The sequence below is a fragment of the Paroedura picta genome, chromosome 5, assembly GCF_049243985.1.
Source record: "Paroedura picta isolate Pp20150507F chromosome 5, Ppicta_v3.0, whole genome shotgun sequence".
NCBI classification, from domain to species: Eukaryota; Metazoa; Chordata; class Lepidosauria; order Squamata; family Gekkonidae; genus Paroedura; species Paroedura picta.
This window is the reverse complement of record NC_135373.1, coordinates 44563444-44580782: the sequence shown is the minus strand read 5'-3', so window position 1 is coordinate 44580782 and position 17339 is coordinate 44563444. Positions and strand designations below refer to the sequence as shown.

Here is a 17339-nt window from a genome sequence, read left to right as displayed (position 1 = left end):
TTTGGCCTTATTTTAGAACATGTACAGGTTTTTGACAGAAGGGAAGGAAATCAAATTTGAATATAGATTTCATGTTCAATGCAGTTTATATACAAGGGCTTGTAATTTGATCAGGTTTTATGAGCATGATTTCATTTTGTGGTAAGGGCAGGAACAGTTGCCAAATGTTCTATTCCCTTCTAGAAATTTTATAAAGCATTTTACCAGGTCTCTCGAAACAGAATCAGTGAGATCTTTTGGACTCCAGCACATTTTTGCTTATATACCTTCTGTTCCAGTGTGTGGGATTTGTTCTTCTATAGAAAATACATTCTTGCCTTGCTGTAATTGGATATGCCTATATGCGTGTTGGGATTATGACAGTAATGGCCATGTACACCTATCAATTGTCTGAAGGGGCCTGACATAGGAATACTTGTTGGGAGTAGGCATGCTGTGTTGTCTACATAGCTCTGGAAAGCAAGCATATTGGATTGATTATGGTAAGCTTGACCATACATTTCAATGGGAGAGGTCAGAAGCTTCTGCAGTGAGTATAAAATAGACTGCTTATCTCTGGATCACGAAGTTGTATGTTTAAATCTTCATAACAATGGCAAACATGGATGGATTGCAGTGTAACTTCCAGTAAATGAGATCTGATGCCTCTTAGCCACAACCCACATTCAAAATGACCTAGACCTAGAAGTTATTGAGCTCATTTGTTGTGGCAGCTCGTGTGTGCCATACCATGTAAATCTACATACTAAAGATATTTTGCTACTAACCATGACCTTTAGCTTGATATGCACACAAAGTTTTGCACAGCACACAGAACTATTGCCTAACAAAAAAAGGTGAACAACCAGATATACTTGTGGGCTCTTTAAAGACTAACAGATTTCAGAGACTTTTAAGGAGTTGGAGCATTAAGAACTGCATTCTGATGCAGGTACAGTAATCAAAGACAAGGTGGCCTAGTGGCATCCATTAGGGGAATGCACCAAGATCCCCTGGGGGAGGTGAGGCAGCCACCCCAGCACATGCCCCTGCCATATGTAAAACCAGCATGTTTTCTTAATGCCTCACGTCCCTGGCCTTCACCTTTATTCTCCCTCTTCTAGCTCCCATTCACTCTTACATAAGGCTGTGCTTGCATGCGGGGTATGCATGCTTTAGCCTTCTCTTTGCAGTGCCAAGGGAAGGATACAGGAGAGGAGCTGGGCATATTTGGATTGGTCATCAGGCAGCCAGTTCAGGCCTCCTGCAACATTCAGCATTCTGTACACATTGTGGCCTTTACATGAGCACTATTTGCCTAGGCACAGCACTGCCAGCCAATTAATTCACACACATAATTAGGCACATTTGGCAGGCTGTTTAACAGCTTTCCACATGTGCCTCCTTTGGGCTGCCTATGATCAGGAAGCCACTTGGCTGGACCAGAGAGATTTTGTCTGCTGCATATGAACAGCTATCCAGTAACCTAGCTGGCACAGGCAGACACCTAATGCATGCTCTGGCCAGAGGGGAATTCGAACAGTGACAGCACATCCCAGCACCTCAAAAGCAGGAGGAAGGCTGGAAGGGTGTAGAGCTTGAAGGTAAAGCAGCCTTTTTTCCTCTATGGATACCAAATCTGGACTGGGCAAGGACCTCAGCAGGGAGTATAATGCCATGATAAAGGCCTTCTAGTCCACATTCAGATTGGATGCTTGATATATGTGGTCTCCCTCAGCTTCTAGAGGGCCACCCTGCATGTTATGGTCAGATGGAACACAGCTATTTATTCGTAATCTATCCCACATTAAACCTGCTTTACCTCACAAGGCTATGAGCCTCTTGTGGCGCAGAGTGGTAAGGCAGCGATATGCTGTCTGAAGCTGTCTGCCCATGAGGTTGGGAGTTCGATCCCAGCAGCCAGCTCAAGGTTGACTCGGCCTTCCATCCTTCCGAGGTTGGTAAAATGAGTACCCAGCTTGCTGGGGGGTAAACGGTAATGACTGGGGAAGGCACTGGCAAACCACCCCGTATTGAGTCTGCCATGAAAACGCTAGAGGGCGTCACCCCAAGGGTCAGACATGGATACCATTACCTCACAAGGCTAAGCAGAAGCAGGGAACTTTAAAAAATTAAAGCTAAAGTGGGTCCCAAGTTTTTAATAATCCCTTAAAATGGATGTGGATGTTACTATAGGAAGGAGGGCTGATATCCTTTTTAATAGTAATAATTTACAAAAGAGGCAATGCTGGTTTAATGTGTTTCTCCCTAGATTAGCAAGCAAACTGGCTCAGTAATATCTGGCTAGAAGCTTAATATGCACATCCAAAAAGAAACAGTTAACAGTAATAAAGACAAAATTTTGGGGAAAAGGTCAGGGATTTTTTATTGAATTTTGTTTCCAATTCAAGTAATGCAGTCACATACAGAATTTAGAACACATTAAAATTACCTTGGGCCACAGTAATGATTTAAGTATCATGGGTCAATCTGGGATACAAAACAATACATTTTTGTATAATATCCAATTTTAGACTTATCTGGGGAAGTGGTAGAAGTTTTGACAGTTGCTAAAAGATTTTGAATGTATACACTGGTAGATAGCCAAGTACCTTTGACACAATGTTCTTCAGTATGTTTTCCTCATTCAACTTTTCATTCTGATTCTGGTAGGCTTCACAAGTCCAGTAATCCATACAAAATTTAATTTCTTTAGAAACCTAAAATACATCAGCTGCCAGCAAATTTCAGAAAACCAATAGACATTTTTTAAAGCCTTGACACAAAGCAGCTCTTTGAACTGATGGCCTTGTAATTTGCAAGAATTTGAAATGCCAAGTTAAAACACAAATCTCAAATACGATTTGACATCACAGATGGGGTACTGAGCATCCAATATTGTAATGATTGTTTGTCTTGGCTAGTCACTTAATACATTCAAAATGAAAGCAACACTGGTTGCAATCCAGCAATTGTACATTTCAGCCCTATTGAATTCAGAGGGCTACAGAATGCTTAACCGAAGTAGGATAGCATCCTAAGAACACCTCACTTGAACAGGAATTGCTTAAGGTGTTCCTAGGATCAAAGCCTAAGGGTGCAATACAGCTTCATTAAAATTAATGTGCTATTGCAATTAATGAAGACTGAACTGCATACTCATCTTTTATGTTTTTTTGTTCTGAGATTTCAGAGCTTCTCTTTGCACCATGTTCACTTTAAAGCTCAACTTAGAAAGCGAAACATGGGTCACACCTTCACTGTTACTCAAGTGCAAGGGCACACATGTGCTTTTCAGGTTTTTTTTTTACTTTTTTAAAAAAATCATGCCATGAGCTCAGCATGGCCTTTTTTCACATTCAGCAGTTTTGTACTAAAAATACTTTTATTCTGGCAGCAAAGCCCAGCATAAATTTACATATGCTACAAAGTTTTACAGTTATTTACATGGCTCTTTTTTCCCATATGTAAAAGACTTATACTTGCAAACCTCAAACAAGTTAATCTAATTTCAGACTGGCCTCAACAGTTCTATTTCAATAAGAGATACAAAAACACACAAGATGTATTTCAAATACAGCTCAGTGAAATACACTGTGAAAGAGAACACTTAGAAGTCATTTGGCAGTCATCTGGCAATGCAAAAATGATTTTGAGTTGGCACACTTATAGGCTTGTTGTGTTCCCCTAGGCTTGCACAATCTAGGTTTTGTGCAGAACCATGGCTCTGTTCCTACCAAAAAAGTGCTGCACAAAATTTATTTCCCAAATTCTTCTGGTCATAGGAGTTTGCCTGCCTGCCCAAATCACCTTTTCACATGACAAGTCAGCCAATCTAATTCTTGAAACTTAAAAAATACATGTTTTTTAAACAATTTAGGGGTGATTTCTTTTTAAATTTAGAGTTCTGCCAGAAAGTTACTTTTACTTCAACACCTACAATATTTCATAGAATGCAGGCAAATATTTTTTGCAATTATTTTGTAGTGGAAATTTGGTCAGCTGGAGTTAATTTTTACTTCCCCTGAAAAGGGAATGATGCCTAATGAGAACACAAAAGCTAGATGGTCTAAAAAGCAATCCCGAAGACCTGTAGCCAGGAGTTGGTATAAGCTGCCTATCAGTTTAACAGCACAGAGAATCAGATACAGTGCACAGAGCCCCAGGAAGGTTATGTGTTAAGTACTCCCAAAGGGAGGATTTTTACCCCCTCCAGTAGAAAACAAAAAACAAAAAAGTTCAGTTAATCTGAATTCCTTAAAATGTGTTCGGGGTTGCATTTTGAAACCCCAACAGTGCAGACTTAGAGAAATTATAAAGTGTGGTTTTCCACTTCAAGCCTGAACTTTAAGCAAGGTCTTTAACTGAAAAGTCATGATATCTTTATCAGCAGGGTTCAGTGAAACAGTGACCCAGTGACTCGGTGGCTTAGGAAGAACACTTGGAGAAGGAGGCTCACTGAATTTTGCTCCAGCATAATTTTGGTTGGTTTGAGGCATGAAGAGTGTCGTGGATAAAGCTGGATTCCAATTCTGGTTAGTTGGGAAATGCACGGTGTTCTTTCCCCCAGCCTGCATGGCCTGCCACGCTGCGGACGGTGGACTACATCCATGTCCCCTTTCTTTCTTGTGGATTTTCTTCATATGGGAATTCTGGTCTTTGTTCTTTTTCCTGTTTAGCTGCTGGTGGTTCTTGTTAGTGTTTCTAGGCTGGGTAGATGGAATGTTAAATCTTTCTCCACCCCCCATTTTCAACTTAAGTGTCACCTATTCAGGAAAAAAGAACAAATGCAACTGTTAAGAGAAAACAAAATTTTTCTGGAATATACAATGTACACCATAAAGAGAATACCAAACTTTGATATAGCGAAGAGCCGAGTTACATGTTACAAGGGCTCACAAGATAATTTGTTGTTAAAACGTATCAGGGAGGGGGAGAATCAGTGCCATGGTAAGGGATGGACTTGATTGAAATTGTCTCCAAGGTTCTATTACCTCCAGATAGGAAAGACTAATATATCCAATTTCAGCACCAGAACTTTGTTCCCAAATACAACAAAAGGTTTGTTTGTATACACATCAGTCCACTAATCACATCCTAAAATATTCTGCAATTTTAAACATTGCTTTCATTGTCATGTTCCATGGCAAATCTGAAAGAAGACAAACTCAAAGTCCTGGCCAGAAACTTTATTCAAGAGACTACAAAGGGCTTCACAAGATTCTTGTGTTGCGAAAGACTTGCAAGCAAAAACACTGAGCAATTATAGAAGCAGAATCCCCCTCCCCTTCTGCACACAATTCAGTTTCACTCAGAACAGTTCTTATCAAAGGGTAGTACAGTTTACAGTTGACACTTGCAGGTGGGAAGAAACACCCAAAACAATTGGGCACATAAAAGGGACCCAGATGGCCTCAGAGAATGGGAACAAAAGGGAGGGGGAATGAGCAAGACAACTTCAGGTCAGTCCCCCACAGGGAGTTCTGGGACTTTGGTCAAGCCAATCACAAAATAGATTCATAGTACAGATGGGATACTGAATATTCTTGTAAACATTCTTGTAAAAACATTCTACAAGTAATCCCAAATAATATAAGTCACAGAATACCTAAATTTCCCGTTATTAAACATAGCTTAACACTAGTTTAGCTTTGTTTCCCACAAGAATATGTTTTTTAAGGATATAGTACATTTTACATGTGAGCTCCAGCTCCAATTCCTCAAGGAGGATGCAGGAAACCATGACAAATAGGCTTAAACGCCAGCTCTAAACTAAGATTTCAGAGCAGTCTTCAGGTTTCATTACAGTTCTTATCCCCTTTACCTTTCAGTTTTCTTTTCAGAGTCCACAGTCTCCACCTCCTGCCCTCTTTCTTGCTGCCAGACCTGAAAGAATAGATGCTGACTCCTGTTGGACCCCTTCCTTTGCCTGGGAATGGTAGTTCTCATGGGCCGATCTGCTGTTTTCAGCCACGAAGCCGAGCCCCACATCGGATTCTCAGCACACGGGCTTCTCGGGTAGAAGTCCCAGCTCTAAAAAGACAAAAGTCTGAATAAGTGCCACATAAAGTTCCTTGACAGAAAATTGGGAAAGACCACTCTGCTATTTACATAAAATCAGTCCTACCTGGCTAGTCCTAGGTTCAGCTATATAACCAGATTCTCCAGAAAAGCCTTCAAGCATGGGAGGGAGACCTCAATGTTGATGAGTCCCCTACTAGCCTCTTAACATTATGTGCTTTGTCCACTTTCATTTTATTAGCTACAGACACATTTAAATTTAAGTTGGTTGTAAATTATTTCTTCTCTGTACCAATGTGGATTTTCAATTCCACTGCAGCAATAACTGTTTCCAAAATCTACAGTACTCAAAGACAATTGATTGTAGCATCAGCTACAAGTGAATTGGAACACATCAGCCCCCAAAGATTTAAGTATTTTGTGTATTAGTTTTTGTTGTTTTTAAAGGAAAAATACTAGTACATGAGAATGATCAGATACAGGTCTGCCCATATGAAATAGCTTACTTACAATACATCACACCTTTTATTGTTCAAGCTTCATTAAATATATTTACACAAAAAACAGTAGCCGACAACATATTTTTGACATATTAACTCAGTAGTCTGTTAATTTGAACGGTTGATTCAGCTGTAGAAAATGCTGTTATATGTTAATTTAACAACTCAAAGACTAACAAATACTGGAAACCTACAAGTATTTAAGAACAAGAAAGTTATATTGTTTTGGGTGGGTTTAATTGAATACAAATGCTTCTTTGAAGAGTCCCAGGAACAAGTACCCCGAATACACAACGTTCTCAGTATATGCATTGTCTTGTACTCATATTTGCAAGTACATGACAGTATCCTACTTCCAAAAAAACGGTCCTGAATGTTTTTCCTAACCCACAAACGCTAACATAATTTTACAAATTTTCACAACTCCCAGCAAAGGATGAGGCTACACACACAACACCAATCGCCAGGCCAATACACTTTTTATCTTCTCACAAACAGCACCAAACTGCTTAAAAAAAACCTTTAAGAATTCAGCATAAACACTAAAGCAACTGAACTCAAGGTATTTGTAGTGATCTAACTTACCATTTTTTCCTACACAAACACACACTAGCAGGAAATCACTCCTGGGTTCAAATAGGATTTCCAACTATTGTTCGGGCAATTTCTGGCGAAATGGAGGCAGCGGTTTGAGAAGGAGCTCAACAGGGGCACAATGTACAGAACCTGCCCTCCAAAAATTCCCGTTTCTTCCAAGAGAAGAGATTTTTTGGGGGGGGGGGAACAGTTGTAACTCTAGCACTCCATGCCCCCCTAAAGGCTGGTAATCCTAACGCAGGCCCCTTGAGCCAGTGCTTGCGACCGGATCCCCCAAGATCGTGGGGACACAAAGACCTTCCGCAGGGAACACAAAAGAAACGAATCTCTAGCCCCAGAAACACGCATTCGTCCTTTCATAAAAGGGTATCTCGATTACCAAACAGTTCCACAGACGTAAAAATCTTTTTAAAACCCCAAGGGGAGGTGGGAGGTCTTTCAAGCAAACTATTTTCTGCCTTTATTTTGTTGTCAAGCGATGCCACCAAATCCCTTCCCACTCCACACCCTTTTCGTTCCCCCCGATTTCCCTGCCTTCATTTATTAGTCGTTATTGAAGCCAGCCTCATTCGAGCACGTAGAAACACCACACATAGACCGCACTCGACGGGCTTTTCTCAAATCTCCCGGCCTCTCCCCCGACATTGTGTCAATCTTCTGTCCATTTACTCTGGAGTAAACCAGAGAGCCTTACATCCTCTGAAACATAACCAGCATCTACATGACCGCGTTTCCCCCTTCAGAGCCTCCTCCTATCAACAACCGCCTCCTCCCCCTCGAAGAAGCGCTGTGGATCCCCCCCTTGCTTTTAAAGGGAAAACAAATCATGGCGGCGCATCGTGTGCCTCTTTCCCTCCTTCCCCCCCCCCCCCCGAACTTTCTCCCCTCTCCACAGTGCGTATAGGCGGACCCCGTCCATTTCGCCTCCTCATACCTCTAGGCGCAGTCAAACTGCTCCGCTCCTCCCGCGACTTCTGCCTTTGCCTTCCTCAGAGACAGCGGCGTACACAAAATGGCGGACGCCTTCCCGAGCTGAAGACCAGCCAAGGGGGAAGAATTAAGCGGCACCACCGCCTCTCGAGCAAAATGACCAATGAGAGTGCGAGGCGTAAGAAGGATTAGCCAATAGGGACAGCGTCCGCCTGTTGCTAGGGTAGTGAGGGCGGGCTTAATGAGAGGAGAAGAGAAACGGAGGAAGAGGCTGTCGGTTGTTGTTTCGTTTTGAATGCTCTACAGAGAGAGAGGAATGTCGGGAAAGTGGGGGGGGGGGGTTGATGGGGGCTGAGGAAAAACCAATGGAATAAAGTGGGCAAAAGGGCGAGAGAAGAAATTTGGTAGAGTTTGAGGAGCTTGCCACCACACATTTCTCATTTCTTTTTTGGCCAAATTAAAACGGTTGGCGTTCTCTGACGCTATGAGCCTTCTGAGTATAAAACCGTTTGAGCAGCCCTGTATAAGGAGAGAATATGAGCAGGTCCATTTAGTACAGCATGTTGTTTTTAAACAGTGCCCCCCCCCTTGCCCCGGATAGCTAGCAAAGAAACTACAGTGACCAGACCCTCCCCTCCTGATGTTCCTTTCTAGAGAGATTGACTGCTTCCTGATGTAGACTCATATCGCCCTGCCTAGTAGCAATTGACACCGCCCTGACATGAATTTGGCTATCCTCCTTTTGAAGTCATTTGAGCTTGTGGCCATTGCCACAATTTAATTACTCGTACAGTAATTAACTCTTTTTGTCTTCAGCCTATGGCCTCTCAACTTCATTGAGTGTCCTTGAGGTATAGTATTTGAGAGAAGACAGATTTTTATTTCTACTTCCACATCTGCCACTCAATACTTTATAAACATCACTCACCCACCACCAGCTATCTTTTTGTGTGCCAAGCAGCCAAAACACTTTAGCCTTTCCATTCAGGAAAGGTGTTCCAGTCCCATAATCTTCCACAGTAATTACAATGTGGAATATGCTGCCAGAAGATGCAGTGATAGTCACAGGCATAGACAGTTTGAAAAGATTAGATGGATTCATGGAAGTTAGATCTCGCAGTGGCTACCAGCCATGGTGATTATAGGGAACCTCCACATTCAGAGGCAGTAAACCTCTAAATCCTAGTGCTAGGAGGCAACATCAAGGGAATCCCTTGACCTATGTACATATGTTTGGTTGGCTGCTGTGTGAGATAAGATGCCAGTCTAATCCAGTAAAACTCTTTATGTTCTTTTGCTCTTCCTTTGGGGGTAGGAGTATTTGTGTGTCACTGAAAAGGAAGACGATTTGCTCCTGTTGCATGGAGGCATCTTGATCTTTGGCTAAGACAATGTGGCCAACCAGCCATGATGTGGCTGTGAAACTATTTTATTTAGCCTCTAGCAGCCCTGCCAAATTTAAATCATAGTGTGGTTAACCAAAAGAGGAGAATAACTGTGCAGCCTGCCCTAAACGGAATTAAACACTTGAAGTTAATTAGAAAAAAGAAAAGGATTTTCAAGTTTTCAAAGGCCAGAAGTTCAGTGCCACTCCCCTTTCCATCTCCTCCAGGCTCATAATTGGCCATTTTGGGAGGTGGGGCAGGTCAACATGACCATATAGGGACAGATTGCCCAATACATATTTTAACAAATTGCAAATATATATTAAAAATTATTAACTCCCACCCATTCAGGAAATCCTTCCAGGGTCATCAAGAAACCCCTGGTTGAGAAAGCCTGGCCTATAAAGTGGCCCCCAAGGAAGTGGTGGTGGTGGTAAGTACCACCAAGTTGTAGTTAATTTACAGTGACCTCCTCTTAGGGTTTTCAAGGCAAGAGACTTACAGAGGTGGTTTGCCTCTGTGTAATGACCTTCAAATTTCTCCATGGTCTCCCATCTGTGTACTAATGACTTAGCTTCTGAGATCTGATGAGATCTATTTTGGTCAGTAAGGTTGCCAACATCCAGGTGGATATCACCTGCTATTGCAATTGATCTCCAGACAACTAAGATTAATTTCCCTAGAAAAAATGGCTGCTTTGGAAAGTGAATGGTATAGCATTATACCCTACTAAGGTCCCTCCCTTTCTCAAAACCCATCCTCCAAATCATCAGTTAGTTCTCAATTCAGAGCTGGCAGCCCTACTCAGGGGCCCCAAGGAAATAAAGGATAGGAATAGACTGTAGACCAAGGAAATACACTCACGGTGATATTTTGGATTAATATTTCCAGAATCATGATTGCAGTTAGGCTTATTCTGTCACCACCAATGGATGTCTCCATTTATGTTGAAGAAGACTGGGTTCAGCAGAAGCCAATTTTTAAGCCCACAACTACAAAATTTAAAACAGCTGCTGTTAGTTGGAATAGAGGAAGTAGTGGCAGAAGGTTTGAGAAGCGTGAAGAAGAACCAGTTTTGCCATGGGGCTGGCTGGCATCTTCTTTCTTGAGTCTAGCAGCCCACCAACCTCTCTATGGCATGAGGGGAAAAGGAGCCAACAGCCTATGGTGTATCAGTTGCAGGGGAATGGCACCATTACAGTATATGGACAGATCAAGGTGGTTTGATTAGGGTTCAGCATCTCATTGTTCCTGTACTGAGCTAGCTCTGTCCATTTCTCTGATCATGCCTACCAGCCTATCTTCTTGGGGGGAAGAAAGGAAAGCACAGTGGGAAGTCCTGCCAAGATGGCCAACAAGCAATGTAGGCACAGTCAGCAACAACAGATTACTCAGGTGAGAGAGCCTGTTTCCTCTTTTTTTGGGAGGGGGGGTGTGAAACAGATAATGTAGGTGTGGATGCAGGAATATGTCACAGTCTAGATCTGGATTGGTGGTGTGTATATGCTTATACTGGGAGTCCACCAGTGGAAAGTGCCTATATTTCTGGTTGCTATTTTGTGTGACTAGGGCATGGGGTGATGAATGCCAGCATGGGGTGAAGGATATTAAATATTGGTAGACTTGTGGTAAAGTCTTAATATCCTGAAAGTTAGCAGAGTGCCTGGTATGGCTGGTAAGTGCAGTGGGCTGAGTGCATGTGGTAAGAAAACAACAAATAAAAGCAAATTTACCAAGGTAGTACCTAACTAATATAATAACTATTTATTACAGAACTTAATACTACATACTTAGAGGTAAAGAGAAAGTTCCTGTTCTAATCTAAATAGCTGGATGGAGAGAGATGCTTGAGGCATATATGCTTCTTTTTGTTGCTGGCTTGAGGAATGGAGAAGAGAAAAAATTACCATTTAGGGACAGGTCAATGAGATCATAAGGTGAGAGGTCCATGTACCTTTTGAGTGTCAAGTCAGGAGTCATCACACAGAAAGCTGTTTCCTACATGGGGGACTGGGGTTAATGTGGGAGGGACCAGGAAGAGCGGAACTTTCCTGTACACAAGGCAGGGTGCCAACTTGGCTTTACTATGATCTTACCAAAATGTCTTAGCAAAGCGGCATTCCAAAGACTGCAGGAAAGATGAGGAAAATGGAGGAAGTGCCCAGGAACATCATGAAGATTACTCGAGGAAGAAGGGGTGGGAAATGCTTCCCAGTGGCATTTCAGCAAGTGCAAAGGAGACATGTATGGGTGAAGAAGATCCATTTGGCAGATTCAGCATTTCATTTTCCATGTAGGATTTCTCATCGCCTTGATCTGCTGTACAGTTTCACTGTCTATCCTATCTATATACCCACATTCAAAACAGTACCTGAAGTAGGGTTAGTCAGTCAATCTTTATTACAGTCATTCAGACCAAGTTAATAGGGTTGCCATATATGATCATATCACTGGATAAATGTTTAACAAAAAATTAATTAACTCCCACCCATCTGGGAAACCCTTCCAGGGCCATCAAACCCCCCCAGGGTTTCATGAAACTCTGGTTGAGAAAGCCCTGGTCTGGACACTCTAAGACAGGGCTAGTCACTGCGGCCCTCCAAATGTCCGTGGACTACAATTCCCACGAGCCCCTGCCATCGAATGCTGGCAGGGTCTCATGGGAATTGTAGTTCATGGACATTTGGAGGGCCACAGAAGGAACTGAATCCTGTAAGATGGTGATTTCTGTAACTCCCACTAACAACTCATTGATAATGAGTTCCCTCAAGGCCATAACTGGGGGGAAAAACAAGGGACCGTGATTTATAAGGACCAGAAAACAGGAACTGTCCCTGGTAAACAGAGACAGCTGGACTATATTAGAATCAACAGTAGCTGATGTCCACAGTGAGTGTTTTGGTAACATTCTTACTTTCAGAACTGCAAAAGTATGTAACATCCACATTACACCTCCTGTTGACGGGGTGACATTACTCCTGGATCTGATTTGGGCTGTCTGGGAATGTACGTGCTACACATGTGTGAGCATTAAATGCCTCAGACAAAACAATGAGAATTCTTCAGCTCAGCACTTTTCAAACTGTTCCTCTGCCAAAACTTTCCCCAGCTGAGTCTAAATAAAAGCAAGAAGTTCTGGCAAGTAGTATTTTTCATTAACTGAGTAAATGTGTGCTTTTGCGGATGGCAATCTGCCAGAATTCCTTATTTATTATAGTTTTTAATTTACAGTATAAATACCTTCTTGCAACACTCACATGCTGTGAGTTTAGAGGAAAAAATAATTACAGTCCCAGGGGTTATAATAATAATAGCTCTAATAACATTCCACAAGGGGGACAACCCCTGAGAGAGAGAGAGAGAGAGAGAGAGAGAGAGAACCATGATCTAATAATTACAAATAATTTTGGTCTCAGAAATAATTATAACTACTTATGCTTGACTTTTCCTGAACTTGGATTCTTTTTAAATTTGTATTTTCTCTCTGGAATGATTAGGTGATTCTCTTGTATCACTATGAAAAAGCACCAGAAAATTTGAGTCCAGTGGCACCCTTAAGGCTAACAAAGATTTATTCAAGGCATGAGCTTTCATGTGCATGCACACAGATTCTCTGCCCCTACCTCCTCAGATCCTCCTTGCTCTAACTCCAGACCTTCTGGGAGAAAGTAAGGTCCAAATTAGACATGATGTTTTGCTATGCGTCTGGTTTGGGTTCCCCTGACCTGAATCTTACAGTCTTATCATCAGGTGGCAGCTACCAGGAAATATGTTCCAAGCACTGCAGGGGTCCAGTTTGGACTTGGACTGCAGTGTGGAGGGAGCAAAGGCATCAGCCTCCCCCCACCCCATTCCACAGGCCTTCCCTGAATCAGCCCCTAAAATTGGGTAACTTAGTTTCTGGCAGCTGCTGTCTGACCATAAGAGAGCCTTTAGCCCAGAGGCAGCGGCCCAGAGGCAGCAGCCCCCAGGCTCCATGTTCTATACTTAAAGTTTCCTCTTTACCAGGGAAAGTCCTGATTTTCTGGTCCTTGTCCCTGGCATATCACTGATCCAATTCTATGCCCTTTATTTTGTCTTTTGGGGATATCTTATTAAAAATATTGTTAGTGGAAATTGCTAGAATAATTATACTTGAGCTTTCTTCCCTTGGTAGAAATTAACTCTCTGTAGGTGGGTCCTGGATGCATCTTGTTTCCAGGGCAGGCTTTTAAAACAGGACAGGCTATTTCATAGAATGTCAGTCCAGGAAACTGCTGGCAGATAAGTGCCCTCCCATTCTGGGTTGAATTTTGGAGTCAAAGGCAGACTTAGCCATGGGGCATCTGAAGCAGCTACCCCAGGTTCAGTAGGGCTCCAAATGCTCACAGCCCTGCCCTACAAATTAGAGGGAAAGAAGAGGCAGGGCAGGCTCCCTGGCCACATGCCTGCCCCCTCTAGGGCTTGGGCAGCTGACAGTCGTGGCTGCTTGAGCTCTCCTCCTCAGCAGCTGGTTGTGCCTGGAGTGGCTGTGGCTCCGAAAGGTAGAAGGGTGGCAGGGATGCAGTGATCCTGGGTCTCCATCATAGAGTTTTGCCCAGTGGACATCACTTCCCCTGAAGAAAATGTCTGCTTTGGAGGATGGATTCTATTATACGCTCCTGATGTCCCTACTGTCCCCAGCTCATCAGGCTGTACCCCCAAATCTCCAGGAATTTATGAACCTAGAGCTGGCAACCCTGTCCCAGAATCACCAAGACCACTCCTGTTTGGACCAACATCTTGGCTCCCACAGCTACTGTGGCTAGAGGTTGGATGAGCTTCCTCCAGCTTACCTCTATCTTGTTTTGTAAACCAACTTGAATCCTTATTGAAAAGAATGCAGAACACATGTTTTCAAATAAATTAATGAATATTGTTAACCCTCCCATAGCTTATTATTTCCCATGAGCAAGTATGTTGAAGGCAATGGTCTGGTTTGTGGACAAAACCTGTATGGTGAAATTCGCTTCTTACCATAGCATCTCACACACCTTAACATCACCAACATGCCTATATCCTTCTGGCTTCTTGCCTGTCTAGGGGTTTAATTTCTTCCTGCCAGCCAGCTGGCCAGCAGCAGAGAGGAGCACCTAAAACCAGGGGATCCTTGCCCACACTGAGGGGAGGGAGCTAGGGGTGGCAGCCCTATGTCCACAGTCTAAAATTACCTAACTGCATTACTGCTGAAAGCCATAGGCAGTGTTCATAATAAATGATAATTGGGGTATTGAAAAGCTGGAGGGTATGCAATTAACTTCTGATGGGGATGGGAAGAAAAAAGGGTGAAGAACTATGACTTGCATAAAATTGCGAAATCTCAGTCTATGTCTACTGAAAGACCACTTATCTACGGCTTCTTATAGCAGATAAATAATTGTAAAGATTAAGCTTTTTATCTAGAATCTGCATTCATGCTAATTTTTGGAAACCAGCACAATCTCAGCCATTGGTATTCACGCTAGAAAGCCAGATTCTGTTCTGTAGCATGCATGCATATCTTTATGGGTTCCAGACTTTTCTCTAATATAAAAATTGTTTGGTAATGTAGCATAATACTTTCCTTTAATCATTTTTGTTCTAATTTAAAGAAACTGCTGGTATTGTCTATTATTTACATGCATGACAATGTCTCACAGGGTATGGACTTCGCTGTTCAGCAGTGAATACCCTGGAAACAGTGGCATTTCTAAGGGCCTCTTTTTTGATCACGGGGGAGTTATTTACAGTACTGTTGATAACAAAGCACTTAGTATCCCCAAAATGAAACATAATAAAACAGCGTGGGAGTGGAAGGAAAACAGAGGGAAAGCCTTGGAGACAGGGTTGTGAGCTGTCAGGCCTGAAATTACAACATCTCTAGGCTACAGAGATTAGTTTCCCTGGAGGATATGGCAAGTCTGGAGGGAAGTTTGTAGCAGGGCAATCAGCATGAACATTCCACAAGCATTCTTGTTGCTCAAGGCGGACCCATCCATTCCCAGACAGGCAGTCTCCATTCAATTAAACCATTTACAAAACTTCAAAGCTACAGGGGGTGCAGAATTCTCCAGCTGTGGAAACACCAACAGGAGCCCTCCAAAGCATAACAGGCACTGCTGGCTGCCAATAGCAGAGTTCCCAGTGTCTTTTTTAGGCCTGTGATCAGCTCCTCCCTGGATATTTGCATACATTTTTAAAATTTCTTCAGCATCAGCATCTGTTGTTGGGACATAAACTTGAATGATGGTTATGCTGGTAGACTTTCCATGATATTATTCAGTCAGAGTTTGCACTGTAGCCTTGCACTGCTTGTGTTATATCTTGCCTCGCTATTAGAGAAACTCTGTTTCCTCTGTGTTTTTTATTTCCAGAATAAAATACTTTGTAATGTTCTGACTTAAAAGTAGACTAATTGAGTCTACTTTAGTTCACCCACTCTCATGATTACAATGTTCAATTTCTCTTTTTACAATTTTGAGGTTTACCTTGATTCATACTTTTCACATTCCATGTTCTTCTTATACGTATCAAACAGTTTGGGGCTTTTTAGGTAATATTCCCATGCCTAAAACTCAGTACCTCCAATCTGCTGTGACATCTGATGGGGGAAATTCATAAGCTCCTAATACATTTTCAGATTTTTGTGTGTGCCTGTGAAGGGGGAGAAAAGGCATAATCTCTTCCTGGAAATATACAGCCTGAAAAGAAAACACATGTCCTTTGTGGTGTTTAAGCTTCCAAAAGCACTATCTCAGAAACTATCTACTTGTTCTGTGCAAATCAAGTCAACACTTGACTAACAAACATCAGGAGGAACTTTGACCTCTAGGTAATGCAGGAAACATGGCTAATTATTGTTCCTCAGCCTGTTGACTCAAAGTTTAGACAGTGTATCAGACTAGTTTCAGGGAGGAACATGACTAGAGGCTATCAGATGACTCATAAAATAGTGGGAGAGCAGGAAGTAATTCAGTGAGAAATTGCCACAGCCAGCCCCAGGATTAAGGAGGGTGAGATGGACTGCCTCAGGTGGTAGATTTCAGAGTGCTTTAGTACGTAAAAAGTGTCATCAAGTTGCAGTCTTATAGTGACCCCATACAGTTTTCAAGGCAAGAGTTGGTTGGAGGTGGTTTGCAATTGCCTTCCTCCGCCTAGAGACCCTGGGTGGTTTCTTGTTCAATTACTGACCAGGGCTGACCCTGCTCAGCTTCCAAGATCTGATGAGGTAGGGCTTGCCTAGGTCAGGGCTCAGAGTATTATTAGAGGGCATCAAATTGTCCAATATTTAGTCTCTGAGTTTTTAATGAGGGGAATAAATTAGATATTCTGCCTCAGATTTCCAAAGATTTGCAAATATAGGACATGATATCTGACTGGTTTCCATCCAGTCTTCTTCTGTATCTGATCAGTTTCCATCCAGTCTTCTTCTGAAAATCTCTGTGGAAAGTCATTCCACCACCTCTTCAACCAACTTAAGCTATGGTTGTACCATTCACACACACACATGTTGTAGGACAGTTGTTCTAGACCAAAAAATGTCAAAAAACAAAATTGGCTCTATGTATGAAGACCTATCCAAACACCACAAAACAATGTGTAATATTTTGAGTTCTCCAGAACTTTTAATGAGCCAGGGTGGTTTTTAAATGGTGGGAATGCTTCAGGCCGTGTTCTTTAAGACCATTTCTGCACAAGTGGAAACCTCCACATTGGCATTCTTAATTAATCAAAATGTGTAAAACTTTCTGCACCACTTATTGTGTCCCCAGAAGTAGATCCAAATTTAGTGCCCTGTAATCCCATTTTTTCCAAATTCATTTTTTATGCATTTTTCCCACCCTTTGATCTGAACTTGCAGTTTTCCCGTTAGGAATGCCCAATTTTGAATTTTGTTTCTACCCCCTTTTTATGTTGTCATTATCTTATG

The 17339-nt window shown here is 42.3% G+C and overlaps 2 protein-coding genes across 2 annotated transcripts in view; one reads left to right on the top strand and one right to left on the bottom strand.

Annotated features, from left to right (window-relative positions):
* Positions 1 to 2339: 2339 nt before the first annotated feature.
* PNRC2 (proline rich nuclear receptor coactivator 2) lies at positions 2340 to 8197 on the bottom strand. The gene is made up of 3 exons (XM_077337615.1): positions 8032 to 8197; positions 5804 to 6012; positions 2340 to 4745 (listed from the first exon to the last, which is right to left on the bottom strand). The coding sequence occupies exon 3, from the start codon at positions 4725 to 4727 to the stop codon at positions 4314 to 4316; it is 414 nt and encodes a 137-aa protein (XP_077193730.1). The 5' UTR covers positions 4728 to 4745; positions 5804 to 6012; positions 8032 to 8197; the 3' UTR covers positions 2340 to 4313.
* A 124-nt stretch (positions 8198 to 8321) lies between these two features.
* CNR2 (cannabinoid receptor 2) overlaps positions 8322 to 17339 on the top strand; it is a 28956-nt gene continuing 19938 nt past the window's right edge. The window contains exon 1 of the mRNA XM_077337605.1: positions 8322 to 10807. The gene's annotated coding sequence lies outside the window, so the exon portion shown is untranslated. The remainder of the gene's footprint in view (positions 10808 to 17339) is intronic.

Excerpts from the sequence above, each read along its gene's own strand:
- PNRC2 (XM_077337615.1), bottom strand. The coding sequence starts at position 4,727 with ATGGGGGGTGGAGAAAGATTTAACATTCCATCTACCCAGCCTAGAAAC.